Source organism: Gorilla gorilla, chromosome 10 (assembly GCF_029281585.2).
Source record: "Gorilla gorilla gorilla isolate KB3781 chromosome 10, NHGRI_mGorGor1-v2.1_pri, whole genome shotgun sequence".
NCBI lineage: Eukaryota > Metazoa > Chordata > Mammalia > Primates > Hominidae > Gorilla > Gorilla gorilla.
This window is the reverse complement of record NC_073234.2, coordinates 112,225,111-112,245,177: the sequence shown is the minus strand read 5'-3', so window position 1 is coordinate 112,245,177 and position 20,067 is coordinate 112,225,111. Positions and strand designations below refer to the sequence as shown.

At 37.9% G+C, this 20,067-nt stretch overlaps 1 protein-coding gene across 1 annotated transcript in view; it reads right to left on the bottom strand.

The window, feature by feature from the left end:
* The window catches only part of CFAP54 (cilia and flagella associated protein 54), a 372,948-nt gene that overhangs the window by 45,446 nt on the left and 307,435 nt on the right, over positions 1-20,067 (bottom strand). The window contains exon 65 of the mRNA XM_055357441.2: positions 1,307-1,413. Within this exon, the coding sequence (XP_055213416.1) occupies positions 1,307-1,413 (107 nt within the window). The remainder of the gene's footprint in view (positions 1-1,306; positions 1,414-20,067) is intronic.

Here is a 20,067-nt window from a genome sequence, read left to right as displayed (position 1 = left end):
AAGCTTATCAGTTTGATGACTTTCTACTTTATAGAAATTATAATCATTTTCATCATATGGGGCTGGAAAAAATCTACATTTCTGGATTTACAAAGCAAGTGCAGAATTACCTGATTTTGTTGCTTAGCTATGCTGGTCTGTAGCCTGTACCTAAGTTTTTGACCATTTCACTTGGGAAAGAAGAAAGGAAAGGGAAAGGAAAAGGAAAAGAAGGAAGAAAATAAATTGACTGAATGAAAATATAGAGGAGAGGAGTGGAGGGAAGGAAAGGAAGAACAGGAGAGAAGAGGAGAAAAGAAGAAAAGAAAGAAAAGAAGGAACAAATAAATTGACTGAACAATTGAAAATATGCCCAGCACTTGAAACAGCCTTTGTCTCTTTCATGGTGATGCCAAGAAGTCATTCAAAATGAAAATCATGGAACATAAACAAGACTCTCGAAGGACAAAGAAACACTAATTCTCTGTTTACCAAGCCATTGATGGAACAGGCGTTAGTGATGGAACAGACGTTAGTGGTTAAGCTTTTCAAAGCATGTTCACACACTGTCTATCTTGGTCCTGACAATAACCCTGAAAGGCAGGCAGAGCAGTTATGATCATTTCCATCCTACAATGGAGGAAATGGAGGCTAAGGTCAGAAGGGCAATGAACAATGGAGTCAAAAATAAACTAAGTAATAAATGAAAAAACAACAACAGGGAAATTGGTAAAGTGAAACAGGAAGAGAGAAACGAGGCATGAGCAAAAAGTTAAGAGAGATGACCTGTCTGATGGAGAGGGAGGAAAACAACCTAGATGAAGCAGAGACTTCTGTTTGGGCACAGAGGGAAAGGTGGGCCAAGGGAGGTAGTGGAGTTTGGGCTTAATTTTGAAACTCCATACAAAGCCACATTAAATTATTTTTTAACCACACTGAAACTACAGGCAAAATATAGTACAGACAACATCCTTGTGCTCTCTGTAATCTCTATGAAGCATGTATGAACTGTTCCTTCAGCAACCCTCAGTACTATTATTAGTATTATTCCCATTTTACTATAAGGAAACTGAAGTACAGAGGTTACATAAACTGCCCAAGGTTGTGAAGGTAATAAGGGGCACAACTGGTATTTGAATGAAGCAGGCAGGATTCAGAGTTCATGCTCTTAAGCACTGCAATATAATATTCCTCTAAACAAAAGGAAGATTCTTCTAGAAGTGCCTTTTAGCAGGTCTCCTATGCTACACCTTGCCAATTACGGAAAGAGTCTATTCTCATGAGAAATAACAACAAAGACAATTCGAGTTGTGGAATTTTTACTTGCCTATTCAGTGGAATCCATAAAGAGCCAACACATGTACTGTTATAAGTGGAATGTCTAACATCTGAAATCTTCAGAGGCTTCAAATTATATGCATACAACAATAAAACCTATAAGAAAAATAAAAGGGGTATAAAATGTGACATCAAAATTAGAGTTTAGCTCAAAAACTACAGCATTAGTTCACAAAATAATATCACTGTACTTTGAAAAGTATTTGTTTAGAAGAGAAAAATTGGGTTTTCAATTCACCTGAAAGAGAAACGATGTGAACCAGAATTGTACAAAGGTTGTAGGATGAAAATAAATACTATTTGGTAACAATATGATATTATTTTTGAAGAGCGACATTTTGTATTGCAATTAAGTTTATATTTCAGCTTTTGAAGGCCCTCTACAGTAAGTATTAAGCATACACCTGGTAAATAGCCAACTTTGTTCCTTGTTACTTCTCAATGTGTACCGTTCCCATAAGTGGGCATAGTCATTTCTATGAGTTCACTTACGCTGTTGCCTTCCTCTTCTCTCCATTTATCCAATCCACACACAGCTTTCTAGCCACCACAGCTAAGATGAAACGTCCCTTGATGATTCATGCTCTAGTAATTTCCCTGTTGTTTGGATTCTGACAATTCTTAGAGTCAGTTGCATATGTTATAGCACCTACTTAGTTATGGATTTGTAGCATTTGAGAGTCACAGAAGCTTAGAGATAATCTGGTCTAATTCCTTCACTTCAGATATAAGAAAGCTATTGTTCAGAGCTGCCAGTCAAAACCGAGTAATTAGGCATATTGAGGCTCAGAGAACAGAGCCCCAAAGTAACAAAGGACGTTAGAAGGCCTTAGAAACTACCTCAGAACCAAGACCTTTTAACCCAGCACAGGTAGGGGCTCTCTCAGGAGGTTCCCGTATCTGCCTGAGAAAACTTCTTCCAAAAGACGTACAATAGTCTTGAAGCTCCCTTTCTAGGAATCTCATTAAATAACCAAGAAAGATTAAGAACCAGAGAGGAGAAAAGACTAAAAGTCATCACCATGCCCACACAGAGTTTTTGTCTATTCTTCTGAGGGCAGCTTGGAGAGATTGCCTGGGAGACTTTATCTGCATAATCGGACAACTTTTGTTTGCAGTGTTGTGCTACCCCTCTTCTTCCCATAACTTCCCACAAGCTATTGTCTGTTCTTGGTCCCATTTAAACAGATCATTCAAAAACTATGGTCTACCCTTTGGGTCCATTCAGTTCCGGTAAAAATCATTGATGACTCCTCAAAATTGCCCATATCCCCAACTTCCTCTCCCTGAAGAAAGAAACCTGAAGAAGGGTATATAAGCTTCTGAATCTCTCTGGGTAACTGGGTAATCATTCTCTTGCTATTTTCCTGTGCTTATACACATTACTAAATTTGTATGCTTTTTCTCCTGTTAAGCTATCTATAGTCAGTATTATTTTGGTAGACTTTATTAGACCCAAATCTTTAGAAGAGGAGGAAAAAACTCTCTTCACCCCTAAAAGCACATGCCTTTACCTCTCCTTCCTCACAAAGTAAACTAAGATAAGAGTAAAGGTATTTTTAAAAGGCGTAAGTACACAAGGACAGAAAGAACACAAGAGGAGATGAAGCAGACAAAAGATGTTAGCAACACTATGAAGGACAGAAAGCACCTGGAAGAATAAAACTGACTCAGCAGAGAGGAAAGGCTGTGTCCTAAGTGTTTTCAGAGGGGTTGCCAACAACAAGCATGACTGAGAACACTGAGAAGCTCAGGAACTGGAGGCTCAGGTACCTTTAAAGGCAGGAGTAGGTGGTACTGCAAACAGGGAGTAACATTAGACAACCTCCCTTTCATCTGGGTGGGTACAACCTGGAGACTCCTCCTTTCCCTTGCCTCCTCTCTCCCGGCTGAACTTCTTCTATTTTGCTCTCTGCTCATGTTAAATCAGAGAGGATCTATGCTAAGGGACGTCAGGTACAGTGCTCAGGTGCTTTACTAAAAACATTGGAATTAAGTGAAAGTCTGTGTTCTGAATGAGAGACATCCTGCTACCCCACAACAGCCCCTTCTCAGAACGTAGTAAATTAGGCAGGAGTCTAACAGAATTGTCTTTGGGGAAACTGATATGTCAAAAAGAAAAGACCTACAGGTATTGAAATTTCATCATCCTCCAGTGAAACTACTGGCTCCTTCTGCAGTTATCCTGTAATGAGGCCCACAAGTCAATATCTAACTAAATATGCTTTTTAGTGTTTCACTTCAAACATAAGTGGACAGTCAAGAGTCACTAGACAGGAAATGAAAGGCAAAAACTAAAACTAACAGAAGGGAAATTGCAGAATAAGATACAAGACAAAGATCAGGAGAAAACTCCAATGAAACCGTAATTAATATCCTCAGATAGAAGAAAGACAATATTGTATCTGTGAAACAAGAACAGGATACTAACAAAATGGGACAATCAGAGAACAAGGAAGACCACTTAAAAATAAAAATATGATCAAAACAACTAAATAATCAAGAAAAGATTCAAAATATAAAGTTGAATCCATCTCCCCAAAAGTGAAACCTAAATTTAAAAACGTAGATAATAGGGAAAAAAATGAGAAAAGTAAACACTTAATCCAATTGGTTCAATATCTGAATAATAGAAATTCCAAAAGGTACTAAGATAATCAGAGGGAGGAAATTATTAAATAAAAAAAGTCCATGAACTGAAGAATATTACTTTCCATTTTGAAAGGGCCACCCTAAATATCCAGCACAACAGATGAAAGACTCACACCAATGCGCATGATGGAATTTCAGTACATATGGGACAGAGGGAAGACTGAGAGCTAGCAGAGTCACAAATAAAGAACTAGGAATCAGAATGGGATCAGACTTCTCAACAGCAATGCAAGATTGCCAGAGACAGTGGAATAATGCCCCTCACATTTTCAGGGAAAATAACTGTCAGCCTAGAATTTTGTGCCAAGAAAACAATGAATTAAGCATTAAAATAAAGATCTTTTGTTGGACATTCAAGGTCTTTTTACCTCCTGGGTAATCTCAGTTAGTTTGCTGCAACCCTGTTAGCATATAAGGGGAATGTAGTCATGGTATTGGCCCTTGGACAAACCTGAATAAAATGTGTTAACCCGTAATTAATGCAGTCCTGTTCTAGGGTCTGAAACACACCAGGGAGCAGCCTGTAACATCTGGTCTGCATTTTTTATAGAAAATGTGCATACTAATGATTGGCAGCTGGATCTATTATCTTCACTTCTATTATTAAGTCTGGGCTCACACGTGTTTTTGACTACATAAACAGAGATATAAAATGCTCCTCCTCAGATAAGAGAGCAGCTTGAGACCACGATATGCCATATTTTGGTGGTTTATAATCCATAAATGAACTGTGTCCTATGTGACTGAGACTCTGAAAGCTGCCCCTGGATATCTTGAGTGTCTCAAATGATCACCTGTGCTTTCTTTAACCTTCCATGCCTTATCCTTTCTTTGTGAAGTCTCGTGAGTACTCTGAAAAATTAGAACCTCTAATACACCCTTTTTCAGGAAGCTGGAAGATGTGTTCATCTGACACAAGAGAGTAACTCAAGACAGAAACAGGAGACCCAGGGAACCCAACTTAGAGAGAGGGGAAGGAATTTGCAATAGGGTGACGAATGGGACTCTTAAGATGATAGTTGAGCCATAAGAGCAATCAGTGCAGAGCATGTCTCTGAAGAAGAAAAACAATGGAACTGAAAGATATGCTGATGAGTTTGACCAAATGGAGAAGACTGTATAGTTCTTTGAAAGTTTGGGAATTAGAGATTATTCCCAAACTTTCAAAAAGGCAAAAGACTGACTCTAAGTGAAAGATAAGACAACTTTTTTCTTCAGGAAAGAAGAAGGCAGAAATAAAGGAAGCAGTAACCTATTTGGCTTAGCCATGAATGATACTTACATAGTCATAATGCAAACACAGACTATGGGCAAGTCAACATTCATGCCTCTGGCTTCTTCATTTGTGAAATGGAGATGTGTAATCCCTATTCCATGAATCGGTGGTGTGAGGACTCAATGAGTCCATGTGAAGTGCTTAGAGCAATAATAATTCTCTAAGGCATTATTTTAGCTCATGATCACTCCTGGCTCCTTACCCTTCTTTGGTGCTTCATTCTTCATATTCTCTTAGACCTACTGCTAATCCCAAGATGACTTCCCATTCGATCTCCCAGCCAGTACTTGCCTAATCCACTAATACTTAGTTCTATTCCCAGCTTGTCTTCAGTCTTCAAGGGGCCAGTTTCACCCTGTATCACCTTCATACTTCAGGGTGGACTCAGGAGGAGAAATACACTCATGATGGAACTTTCAATGCTCCCTTACTCACTTCTGCAAAGACTAGTTTTTCAATGGCAAAGAAGTGATATGGTTTTGAAAAACACTGAGGACTATTGAATTTAAAATGTGTCTTATGTTTAGAATCCCTTATAGCCCAGGAATAAGTGAAAGACGAGCTCTCTTGTACTAGGTGGAGTTGATTGCCTGACTTCCTCATCTTTGTATCTTAATCACCTAAGAAAATACCTGGCATATGGTATGTACTCAATACATGTTTTATTAATTAGTAAGCAGCTAAATTATATGTGTTTGTAAAGAAATCAATAGTAGGGATGAGAAAAGTTTGGTTCTCATTCCTGTTTATGTCACTAAGGAGTTGCAGCATTGGTCAAGTCACTTTACCCACATGGGACCTTACTTCCTCATCGGTAATATGTGAGCATTGAATAGATGTTCTCTTAGCTTCTTTTCAGTTCTGAACTTTGCCTTGGGTGGTACCAAGAGAAGTCAGAGAAGGTTTCCAATGGAACCTACTATATGATGCAGCAATGGAGAATCATCATTAGAACTGTAAGCTGCATTAGTAGCAATGGCACAGACCAGTGCTTCTCAAACTTGAATGTGCATAATACTTGGGAGATACTATTAAAATGCATATTCTGACTCAGTGGGTCTGAATTGAGAGTCTACATTTCTAATGAACTTCCAGGGGATGCTAGTGCTGCTGGTTCTCAGCCACACTTTGAGTCGCAACGGCCATTTCAAATGTCAGTCCCTATCTCCCTTAAACAGCTTTTGCCTTCCCAAGCTCCCTGAAGCTGGATGTTATTTTGGGCCCCATCTGAAGGATCAGGCTCTAGCTAATTGCATGGTCAACCAGGCCCAAAATCCAGAGCACCTCAAAGGGAATCCCTGGGCCTCTGCACGGTCCCTGAGTTACAGCACTCCCAACATCTAAGTTGATCACTGGGCTTCTGCTTTTATTATGACTTGGTAGTTTTCCCAGGAACCCTAAGTCTTCCTTCAGTATCCTGCTAGGACTGAGCTTGTCTTAAAATGCACAGCTTGTTTGTTTGGGAACCTGAAACAGAGTATAGCTTTTATTAGGGGTATAAAGTCTTCCAGAAAAGAGTACTAGGTCCACATCTCTTATTTGTAGACTGGCCGGATTCCTGCACTAAATAAACATACCTCCAAATACCGTTTCAGTTCCATTCAAGTTTGTGTTTTCACTTGACAGAGTCTTGCTCTTCAACGCTGTGCTTGCTCAGACTTCCTGCACTTGATCATCCTTATCCATCTGAGTCTTCTATGGCCTTTGAATACTTTGCCTTGGACTGTCCAACTACACTCAATAAAACAGCCTTTGTTTTTTTCCAACTTTCTTTTTATGTTGTTATTATGTATATACATATATATATATTTGGCTAGTGACAAAGTCTTGGCTTTTAGAGTACTCATCACCTAAATAGTGAACATTGTACCCAATAGGTAATTTTTCAACCCTTACCCATCTCCCACCCTCCCACTCTTTGTAGTTTCCAATGTCTATTATTCCACTGTGCATGTCCATGTTTACTCATTGTTTAGCTTCCAATTCTAAGTGAGAAGATGTGCTATTTGGCTGAGTTATTTTAGTTAGGATAATGGCCTCCAGTTACATCCATGTTACTACAAAAGACATGATTCATTATTTTTTATGGCTGAGTAGTTCTTTATCCAGTCCTCTATTGATGGACACGTAGGTTAATTCCATATATTTGCTACTGTAAATAGTGATGCAATAAACATACAAGTACAGGTATCTTTTTGATATAATAATTTATTTCCCTTTGGATATACACCCAGTCGTAGAACTGCTGAATCCAATGGTGGTTCAATTTTTAGTTACCTGAGAAATCTCTCTACTTTTTTCCATAAAGATTGTACTAATTTACATTCCCACCAACAGTGTTATAGAAGTATTCCATCTTCTCCACATTCTTGCCAATATCTGTTTTTTTTAAAAATTTTTAATAATAGTCATTCTGACTGGTGTTAAGATGATATCTTATTGTCATTTTAATATTCATTCCTCTGATGATTAGTGATGTTGAGCACTTTTTTACATGTTTGTTGAAAACTTGTATATTTTCTCTTGAAAAATATATGTTCATGTTTTTGGCCACTTTTTAATGGTTTTTTTTTCTTGTTGAGCTGCTTGAGTTCCTTGTAGATTCTAGATATTAGATCTTTGTTAGATACATAGTTCGCAACTTTTTCCCATTCTGCAAGTTGTCTGTTTACTCTCGTGACTATTTCCTTTGCTGTGTAGCTTTTTAGTTTAATTAAGTCCCACTTGTCTATTTTTTGTTGTTGTTGCATTTGATTTTGAGGACTTGGTCATAAATGTTTTGCCTAGGCCAATGTCCAGGAGAATTTTTTAGGTTTTCTTGTTGGATTTTTTTAATAGTTTCAGGTCTTATGACCTAAAGGTCATTAATCCATCTTCAGTTCTGTATCTGGTGAGATGTATGGGTCTAGTTTCATTCTTCTGCAAATGGCTGTCCAATTTTCCCAGCACCGTTTATTAAACAGGGTGTCCTTTCCTTAGAGTATATTTTTGTTAACTTTGTCGAAGACCAGTTGGTTAAGGGTATACGGTTTTACTTCTGGGCTCTCTAGTCTTTTCATTGATGTATGTGTCTATTTTTTATACCAGTACCATGTTGTTTTGGTTACTATAACCTTGTAGCATAATTTGAAGTGAGGTAATGTGATGCCTCCAGGTTTTTCTTTTGGCTTAGAATTGCTTTGGCTATTCCAGCTGTTTTTTTGTTCCATATGAATTTTAGGATTTTTTTTTTCTAATTATCTGTGAAAAATATTGAACCTGTAGATTGCTTTGGGCAGTATGGTCATTTTAATAATATTGATGCTCCCAAACCATGAAGATGGAATGTTTTTCCATGTTTGTGTCATCTACACTTTCTTTCATCAGTGTTTAGTAGCTCTCTTTTTAGAGACCTTTCATGTCCTTGGTTAAATATATTCCTAGATATTGTTTTATGTAGTTATTACAAATGTGATTGCCTTCTTGATTTGGTCCTCGGCTAGATCATTATTGGTATATAGAAATGCTACTGATTTCTTTTGTATACTGAAGCTTTACAAAATTCATCTATCAAACTAAGAGGTTTTTTGGTGAAGACTTTAGGATTTTTTAGTTTTAAGATCAGCAAACAGAAGTGATTTGACTTCTTCTTTTCCAATTTGTATGTCTTTAATAGTTTTCTCTTGCCTGATAGCTGTGGTGAGAAATTCCAGTACTATCTTAAATAAGAATGGTGAAAATGGGCATCCTTTCCTTGTTCCAGCTTTCAGAGGCTTTGTTCATTCTTTTTTCTTATTTCTGTCTGACAGGAGTATTTCAAAAGACCCATATTCAAGTTCTGAGATTCTTTCTTCTGCTTGCTCTAGTGTGTCACTAAAGCTTTCAACTGTATTCTGTATTTCCTTCAATGAATTTTTTAGTTCAGAAATTCTTTTTTTTAAAGATATTTATCTCCTTGGTAAATTTTTCATTCATATTCTGAATTGATTTTCTGATTTCTTTGTATTGGTTTTCAGATTTTTCCTGCATTTCATTGAGGTTCTTTCAAACCAATATTTTGAATTCTTTAGCTGGCATTTCAGGGAATTATTTTGATTAGGATTTATTGCTGGATGACTGTTGTGGTCCTTTGGTTGTATAGTATGTCCTGCTTTTTCATGTTTACTATGTCCTTCCATTGATATGTGCATCTGATGTAGCAGTTGCTTGTTCCAATTTTATGAAATTGCTTTTGTAGGGGACAATTATTTTTTCCTGAGGGTGTATATATGTTGTTGGTTGAGTAGGCTATTTTGGCTTTGATTTTGGGTGACTGCAATAGTGCAAACTTTGTGTTACTTCTTTGACAATACACAAGGTCAGTGGTATCCCTGGTTTCCTTGGTGGCTTAGGGTAGAGTTATTAGTTGAGGTTGTGGTGAAGTTTTGCTGCAGATCTGGACACAAACTAAGCCGCCTCCAGACCCCACTGGTGGCAGCAGTGGGGTAAATGTGCTTGTTTTTAAGCCTCAGAACAGGTTTCACAGGCTCCAGTGTTAGTGAATCCTGGAGGGCTGATTCATGGGCTTCTAGGTGGCTTGCTTAGAAGTTAGTAGCAGGAATGAGATTCCATCCCATTCCAGCTAGAATGGTGATCATTAAAAAGTCAGGAAACAACAGAGGCTGTGGAGAAATAGAAACACTTTTACACTGTTCGTGCAGTGTAAATCAGTTCAACTATTGTGGAAGACAGTGTGGCAATTCCTCAAGGATCTGGAACCAGAAATACCATTTGACCCAGCAATCCCATTACTGGGTATATACCCAAAGGATTATAAATCATTCTACTGTAAAGACACATGCACACGTGTGTTTACTGCGGCACTATTTACAATAGCAAAAACTTGGAACCAACCCAAATGCCCATCAATGATAGACTGGATAAAGAAAATGTGGCACATATACACCATGGAATACTATGCAGCCATTAAAAAGAATGAGTTCATGTCCTTTGCAGGGACATGGATGAAGCTGGAAACCACTTTCTCAGCAAACTAACACAGCAACAGAAAACCAAACACCACATGTTCTCACTCATAAGTGGGAGTTGAACAATGAGAACACATGGACACAGGGAGGGGAACAGCACACACTGGGGCCTGTCGGTGGGTAGGGAGCAGGGGGAGGGAGAGCATTAGGACAAATACCTAACGCACGTGGGTCTTAAAACCTAGATGACAGGTTGATGGGTGCAGCAAACCGGTTGATAGGTGCAGCAAACCGCCAGGGCACATGTATACCTATGTAACAAACATGCATGTTCTGCAAATGTATACAAGAACTTAAAGTATAATAACAATAATAATAATAATAATAATAATAATAATAATAATAATAATAAAGAAGTTAGTAGTGGGAGTAGTCGGCCAGATGTGTGGGCAGGTTCTCAAGCCCCTAGGCAGCTGGTGTCATATGGGTGGTGGCTATAGCACTGATGGAGCAACCCACTAGGACCCAAGGAGTCTGTGTTGGTGTTCTTGGTAGCTGAAATGGATTGAGTGGACTAGTCCTCAGTCTCACAGTTGCCCATAGCAGGGCAGTGGGTGTTGTCCTAAGTGTGCTTAGGATAGTTTGCTCTCCCCTGTTCCTCCCTTAGCTGGGTGGGCCTTGAACTCGGCCCAAGAGTAAGGTATAGCCCAACATTAAACTCTCAAAATGGTGCCAGCTGTGGCTTTGTGACCAGAGTGGGTGGCGTGGTGTCCCCCCTCAGGAAAGCAGCATGGGCAAGAATCTGTGAGGTATGCAGTCTGCTTGAGTCTTGATCTCACAGCAGGCTGTAGCAGGGTGGTGGGTATTGTTCTAGGTATGCATAGGAGAGATTGGTTTTCTTGTCCCTCCTTGGTCAGGCAGCAGCTGCTGCCACATCAACTCAAACTCGTTCTGAAGTTGGGGCACAGCCCAGCGTTAAACTCTCAAAACAGCACCTTAGGCCTGCAATCAGGGAGGGCAGGACCCTTCCCAGCCATGCAATGTGAGCAAGAAGCTGTAGGAAGTGTGGTCCGCTCACTTCTCAGTTTCACAGCAGCCCATTGGAGGGCAGTGAGTATTATCCTAGATATGCATAGGAGAGCCTAGTTTCCTGACCCTCCTTGGCCAGCTGGCAGCTACAGCCATGTCAGCCCAAACTCAGCCCACACAACAACCTTTGTAGCAGCAATGATTCCCTCCAAATTAGTTGTCAGGTGCCCAAAGGAAGGGCCAGCTACTGATTCCTTATTACCCCTCCTCCCTATTAGCTGTGACTTGTATTCCTTGAGCCTTCCCAAGTTATAAACATAATTCAAATTTATTCTGTTCCTCAAATGGGCTGGATCCTCCTAGGAATGCTGGATCCTAAAAAGAGCAGGAAGATGAGACAGGATAAAGCTAAAAGTCCTAAGGTACGATCTGGAGACAAATTTGGTCAATCAAACCTTTAGCCGTGGTTACATCTTCTTACAGTTAAACTGTAGTAGTATGTCTCTCTGACTTAAATAAACCACCCTTTGCAGCTATTTTTAAAGCCATTGTCTGGGAGGTTCATTAAAATGATAGTCCCTGGCAGCTTAGTTGGTATTTCTCCGTATAAGATTTTGAAATTGTTCAAAAGATGCTCAGTTTGTACAAAGTTCCAATGAATAGCTTGTAATGCGGTTCTATTATATTCTATTAAAGATAATTTTGTCAACCAGGATAGAATAATTTCTACCTCGTATACTCAAGAAGCTAAGATTTTCAAAGCTGTGAACTTAACTCCAAAGTATTGTGGCATGGAGTATTAGCCCTCTGAATTATTGAAAAATGTCATATCAAAATCCCCAATGCTGGGATTTCAACTCTGCTGCCACCAGCATCCCTAGTTCCTATTGGTATTTATGCTTCAATGTGGTGAATAAACTAAAGGGACCAAGTGGGTGGATCAAGGGATGTTAAATTGCAACGTCACACAATGATTCTTTTTGTCCCTGAAAACTCCAAAGCTCCAAGTCAGTTATTAATTTTCATTACCATCCTTTCAAGAAGCTAGAAGTGCCTATAGCCAGGACCATCATCTGAGGACTCAATATGGCACCATGCTCAGATGTGCAGACTCTGGAGTCAGATTGCTTCAGTCCTGACTCCTTGCCCACTAATATTCTTCCATCCTGTGTCTCACTTCCTTTTTTGTAAAAGGGGGCTAATGAAAGCGTTTATCTTATAGAGTTGCTGTGAAATGATGTAAGTAAAGTGCTTGGAACATAGTGAGTTCTACATTAGTTTTCTCTCTTATTATTATCTTGTGGGTTTCATGAGCTTCAGCCAGTTATTCGACATTAAACTCAATGCTAAAATCCTAAAACGATGAGTAGATGAATGCTTAAATACACCCATATTTAAATCAAACAAATTTCAGCTTTTTCTTCCAAAATGATAAAATCTGGAGTCTGAGATCTAGTGCATCTAGGTCAGTGTTTCTTGACTTTTTGACTGAACATTATGGCAGCAACTACATCTTTTATCATGACCCAATACATACATGCTTATTGTCAAAGGGGAAAAATATTCTCAAACTAAAAAATGGAAAAATGGTGTGTTCTGCATCTTTTCTTGTGACTAGAGAAAATCACTCAAGCAATTTGCTTAAATCTGAATTTTTTAGTTGGTGTTCTGCTTCTGATCTCTGCTTGACACTAGTTCATGCTTCTATGTTAATTGTCAGACACAACTGTTGATGGATAAAACCTTGTTACACTAATTGTCAGCCACAAAGATATTCTTAGCATTTGCTTCTTAGATGTTGTTTTGTTTTGTTTTTCCAATAGCAGCATACAGACAACTCAAATTATCCTGCCGCAAACTGCCCTTGTAATAACTGATATGGATATGGTGTTTCTGTGACCTTGTGAAATAAACTTTATGCTTTCTTCCTCTTTTTAAAACTAACTGCTTAGGTAAACATTCTGTTTCCCGACTATGTATTCCTCCCATTTCCAAACCCTCTCTGAATGGATATAATCTTTTATTAGCTCCTTGCCAGCAAGTAAATAAAATTTGACGTATGCTGAAGACCAACCTAAGAAATTTTGTTTTTAACAATATATACCATAAAATGGAAGTTTCAGGAAACATTTTTATATGCAGAGCATTCTAGTGTTTTTTGTGTTTCATTTCTTTTTAAAAAATGCTCTTTATGATTCACTATACTCCTTGACCCATTACTATTTTTAATCATAATTTGAAAACTACTGCACTACATTCCCCTAAAAGAGACTAGAAATTCATTATTTTTAAATGTATATGGAACATCTGGCAAGGATTTAACTGGAAGGGAGAGTACTTTTAAAATATGTGAAATAGCATGAAAGGTATCTGGAGAGTTATATGCTAAAGTTTCTCTTTTGTATCTGGATAGGAAGAGAATTATAATTGACCAAGAGTTAGTAGCAGATTTCCAGCCTAAGGTAGCAGAATGAAGGGGCCAAAGTGAGAAATGGTGCTGGAGAACAAAGAGAGGCAGGCCCAGGAGGTTTCATGATTTGACATGGGTCACATGAGTCAAGGAGTTGCAGAAGCTACCAGAGGCGCAGCTAGAGGGGACAGCACTCAAGAGCTGGGAAGTGCAAGAATAGACCAATGCAGAACACAAAAAGCAAATAAAAATGCTGAACACGGCAAAACTATAAGGCAAATGTTTTATGGGGAAAAGCCTGAGGCTCTTCTTACACAAAGCAGCAATCAAAGGAATTCTATAGTGGAATGTCCCTCTGTGAAAGGCTATATTGACCAACTGCTGCGTTTTTAAAAGCTTGACCCATTTTCAAGGCTATCCTAAAATCTGAATTACTGTTCAATCTCCAGTAATTCATGGATTGATACTGAACTGCTCCTAAATACTTGTCCCCTCCTTCCTTCTATCCTCCAATTAGCCCTATTGCAAATGTCCATCCATATGGATATAGATATGAATAAAGGTATAGATAATGGATATAAATATAAGGATAACATACATTAAAATAAATTATATCTATGATACAAATTTGTAAACTGCATTTAGAGGCAAACTAAGGTTTTCTCTTATTTGCTGTGTACTTAAATTTTGCTGGTTAGGCACAGTTTACTCTCTTTTCTGCAGAATGTTGGAAGCTAAAGTATCTATAAGGAGATATTGTTGATAAACATTAAAGGTGCCTTTAAATAATGATTACCAAGTATACTTCATGTATATTTGAAGCTATTAAACTTTAAAAGAATAATAATTTAAAAATAACTTCACATAATAATGACAACTACTCTTTATTGAGGTTAGGAGTTTATAGTTACCTCTAATTACAGATGAGGGTAACCTTGATGCAGAAAAGTTAACTAATCTACTCAAGATCACAAAACTGTTAAGTGGCAGAGATGAGATTCAAACCTAGGCAGTTTAGTTCCAGAGTATGTGTTCTTACCCACTAAAATAAAAAGAAGACCATTCTCAGTACAACTGGGCAAAAAACAAAGAGGAAAATCTCAAAAGAAACTGGTTAAAGAAGTCCTAAAACTTCCAAAGCAGCAACGGCTTAACTCTCAACAGCAAAAATGGAAATGAGTAGATGAGGTTTTGAATGTGTTGAAACAACATGATTTCTGACCTTAAATTATCTACCCCATGAAAATTTATTTTATAAATAAATGTAAAATAATGACACGTACAGGCAATCAAAAATTGGAAGTGTTTGCCTCCAGAAGATCCTCACGAAAGGAAATTCTAAAGCATGTACTTCAACAGAAAGAAGTAATCCTAGAAGAAACGTCTAAAATGCAAGAGGGAGTAAAAAACAAACCAAATAGTAAATATGTAGGAGATTAATTTAAAAAACAAACATTTCTTGTATAAAACAAGAAAAACAAATAAAAATAATACTATTATTTTGGGTTAAAAAGGAAAATGTACAGTAATGTCATGTAAGTCATTAGGGGAGTAAATATACATCAATGTAGATTTTAATAAGTTAAGTACGTATGTTGTCCTGAAGGTAACCACTAAAAGCACAGAAAGAATGAATAATTTCAAAACTTATAGTGAAAAAATGAATGATAAAGAAATCAATCCAAAAGTAGATATTAAAGGAGAGGAAAAACAACAAAATCCAGGACAAGCAAAAGCAAGGTAGATTTAAACCAAATATATTAGTATTTACATTAATGGATTATTCAGTCAGAAGGTAATATTGTTAGACAATATTTTTAAATATCCAAGAACATACCTTTTATAAGAAGCAAAATTTAAACACAGGTACATGGAAGGGTTGAAAGCAAATGGCTGGAAAAATATTACTATGAAAATAATAAGCAAAATAAAGCCACTTTCCTAAGTTAGCATCAGATAAAGCAGGCTTTATGGGAAAATGAACATTATTACAAAAAGGTCATGTAATTTAAAAAGCATAATTAAGAAAAGTACTATTATCAAAATGATAAAATGTTCAATTCACCAAGATGATACAACAGCTATCAATCTGATTGCACCCAAGAACACAGCCTCAAATTAAGTAAAGCAAAATTTGAGAGAACTGTAAGAAAAAACTAAACAATGACAATCATAGTGAAAGATTTAAACATACTTCTCTTAGTAATTAATTTTTTTAAAAAAGGCAGACGAAATGGAAAAATCAGCAAGCATATGGATGATTTGAACAAGACTGGCCAAACTCACCTACTACACATAAATACTTCCTCAACAACTGAAGAGTACATATTCCTTTAAAGAGCAACAGATTACTTACACAATTAACACTTTCCTGGTGAAAAAAAAAATCGAGTTTCAACAAATAGTAATCACACTAAAATTTTTTATTACCACAAAACAACACAATCTGGGAATAGATAACAAAAGATAACTAGAAAAGCTCCACATAGTTTGGAATTTTAGAAACACTTGTCAAAATAGTCCATGAGCCAAAGGAGAAATCGTAATGAAAATTTTACAAAACTATTTTTAACTGATTGATGATGATGTCAACACTATAATAAAAAACTTGTGGGACGCAGCCAAAACAATGTTTAGAGAGAAAGTCATAGCTTCAAAATGCATATATTAGGTAAGAAAAAGCTGAATACTGAGCTAAACATTTATTGCAATAAGTCAGCAGCTAGGAAAATAACACAAAAAAGTAGAAAAAGATATATTAACCAAAACTAACTAAAAACTTCAAGAAAAAGAGGAGAATACACAAATAACCAATATAAGAAATGAAAAAGTGTACATCATTACAAACACATTAAATAGACTTAAAATATGAGAGGAATTTTAAATAAAATGGTCAAATTCCTAGAACAGCAACTTAAAATTGACTCAGAAGAAACAGACAACCCGAAATGTCTTGTAAACAAAAATGATAGAATATTTAAAACTTGGTTTAACACAGGCACAAACTACCAGAGAAGATATTGGCCGAATCAGAACTGACACCACTTCCAAAAACCAGTACACTAGTACTATTGCTTAAAGACTGCATAAAACTATTAAGAATGATATCGCTATTTCTCAGAAAGAAAACAGTAGGTTCAGCTGGCTTTACTGATGAGTTCTAACAAACAATCAAATAAAAAAAGGTACTCCAAATTTACACAAACTTCTCCAGAAAATAGTAAAACACAATATATTTATCAATTCATTTTATGATTCTAGCAAAATCGTGATACGAAAAACATCTGACAAGAATAGTATAAAAGCATAATAAGAGGAAGAATGGCATATAGGAGATAGGCCAAACTTGCAGTTCCCACTCAAATGGACAGAGCAGCCTGTGGAGACTCACAAGAACTAACACAGGAACATACCAGGAAAGCTGAGATAATCCACTGACCCTCTGAAGGAAGTGGCTTGCTGCTGCAGGCCCCATAAGATAGCCAAAACTGTGAGTGCCCAATGTGTGAGAGGGGGAATGTCCACCCTCAAACAAACATCCTCACTGGGGAATCTGAGGGTCCATATCACAGGAGAAGGATGTGACCTTACCTGGAGCTGAGACAAATTTAGAGAGCCAAGCAAAATACAGGGTGGAGGAAGCAGCAGGAAGAGCCCTGTGGGCACTCTCAGTCCCCAGGGAAGACATTTCTAACTTGATCTCGCAGGGATCCTTGGGGAGGGCTGCCAGTGGAATTGGGGAAAGACCACAGGGATAAGAACACTTCCAGCTGAACTTTGTAACAATTTCAACCAAATATAAAGTTTCCTGGACAGAATCTGGAGGAGGGGGCAAATGGGGAGTGCAGACACAAGCACAGAAGTAGAGGGGCTCGAAACCTGAAAGTCCTGCTTTTTTTCTTAGCGGGGAGGCTTGTAGTCTGGGGCATGTTCTCAGCCCTGCTCACCAGCTGCCTAGAAATAAACTCACTGACATTGGGAGGGCCCGGTGGGAGTGAGACTGGCCTTTTGGGCCACGTGGGAGCTGGGTGAGGCCTGTCACTGCCAGCTTTCCTCCACTTCCCTGGCAACCTGTATGATGCAGCAGAGGCAGCCATAATCTCCCCGAGAACGTAACTCTATCCACCTGAGAACCACACCATCATCTCCCACAGCAGCCACAGCAAGCCCTGCCCAAGGAGAGTCTAGGCTTAGACACGCCTAACCCTGCACCCACCTAATTGTTTTTCTATACCACTCTGGTAGCCAAAGACAAAGGACATAATCTCTTCAGAGCTCTATGTCCCCATCCACCACCTGAGAAACCCAAATATTTATCCAGGCAACCCTAGGGCAACCTTGTATCTTACCTATACTATCACAGCTGATGCTCTCTTGAAAGCACCACCTCCTCGCTGGAGGCCAACCAACACAAAACCAGTGCACTAAAAAAAATACAATCAAGGACCGTCACAGAATCCACTTCACTGCCGTACTACCTCCACCAGAGCAGGTGCTGGTATCCATGGCTGAGAGACCTGAAGGTGGATCATATTACAGGACTCTTTGCAGACACTCCTCTGTACCAGCCCAGAGCCCGGTAGCTTCAATGGGTGGCTAGACCCAGAAGAGAAATAACAATCACTGCAGTTCAGTTCTCAGGAAGCTCCATCCCTAAGGGAAGGGGGAGAACACCACATCAACGGAGCACCCCATGGGACAAAAGAATCTCAACAGAAGCCCTTGAGTCCCAGATCTTCCCTCTGACCTAGTCTACCCAAATGAGAAGAAACCAGAAAAACAATTCTGGTAATATGACAAAACAAGATTCTTTAACACCCCCAGAAGATCCCTCTGGCTCACCAGCAATCGATCCAAACCAAGAAGAAATTTCTGAATTGCCAGAAAAAGAACTCAGAAGGTTGATTATGAAGCTACTCAAGGAGGCACCAGAGAAAGGTAAATACCAATTTAAAGAAATGTTTTAAATGTTACAAGATATGGATGGAAAAATCTTCAGAGAAATAGATAGCATAAATAAAAAACAATGACAAAGCCTGGAAATGAAGGACACACTTAAAGAAATGCAAAATACAATGGAAAGTCTCAACAATAGAATCCAACAAGTATAAGAAAGAATTTCAGAGCTCAAAGACACGGCTTTCAAATTAACCCAATCCAACAAAGACAAAAAAAAAAAAAAAGAATAAAAAAAGAACAACATCTCCAAGAAGTTTGGGATTATGTTAAACAACTAAACCTAAGAATAATTAATACTGCTGAGAAAGAAGAGAAATCTAAAAGTTTGGAAAACTTATTTGAGGAAACAATCAAGGAAAATGTCGCTGGCCTTACTAGAGATCTAGACATCCAAATACAAGAAGCTCAAAGAACACCATGAAAATTCATTGCAAAAGTATCACCATCTAAGCACATAGTCATCAGGTTAGCTAAAGTCAATATGAAGGAAAGAATCTTAAGAGCTGTGACACAAAAGTATCAGATAACATATAAAGGAAAATCTACAAGATTAATAGCAGATTTCTCAGCAGAAACCCTACCAAGCTAGAAAAGATTTGGGTCTTATCTTTAGCCTCCTTAAACAAAACAATTGTCAGCCAAGAATTTTGCACCCAGTGAAACTAAGCTTCATAAATGAAGGAAATATACACTCTTTTTCAGACAAACAAATGCTGAATCTACAAGGAACTCAAACAAACTAGCAAGAAAAAAGAAAAAATCCCATCAAAAAGTGGGCTAAGGACATGAATAGACAATTCTCAAAAGAAGATATACAAATGGCCAACAAACATGAAAAAATGCTCAACATCACTAATGATCAGGAAAATACAAATCAAAACAACAACAATGCAAATACCATCTTGTTCCTGCAGGAATGGCCATAATCAAAAAATCAAAAAATAATAGATGTTGGCATGGATGTGGTGAAAAGGGAACACTTTCACACTGCTGGTAGAAATGTAAACTAGTACAACCACTATGGAAAACAGTGTGGAAATTCCCTAAAGAATTAAAAGTAGATCTACCATTTGATCTAGCAATCCCACTACTGACTATCTACCCAGAGGAAAAAAGTCATTATACAAAGAAAAAAAAATACTTGCACACCAACGTTTATAGCAGCACAATTCACAATTGCAAAAATATGAAATCAGCCCAGATGCCCATCAATCAGTGAGTGGATAAAGAAAATGTGATATATATATATGCACACATACACACCATGGAATACTAATGAGCCATAAAAAGGAATGAAAAAATGGCATTCACAGCAACCTGGATGGAATTGGAGACTGTTATTCTAAGTGAAGTAACTCAGGAATGGAAAACCAAACATCATATGTTCTCACTCATGAGATAGGAGCTAACCTATGAGGATGCAAATGTATAAGAATGATACAATAGACTTTGGGGGCTCGGGGGAGAGGGTGGAGGAG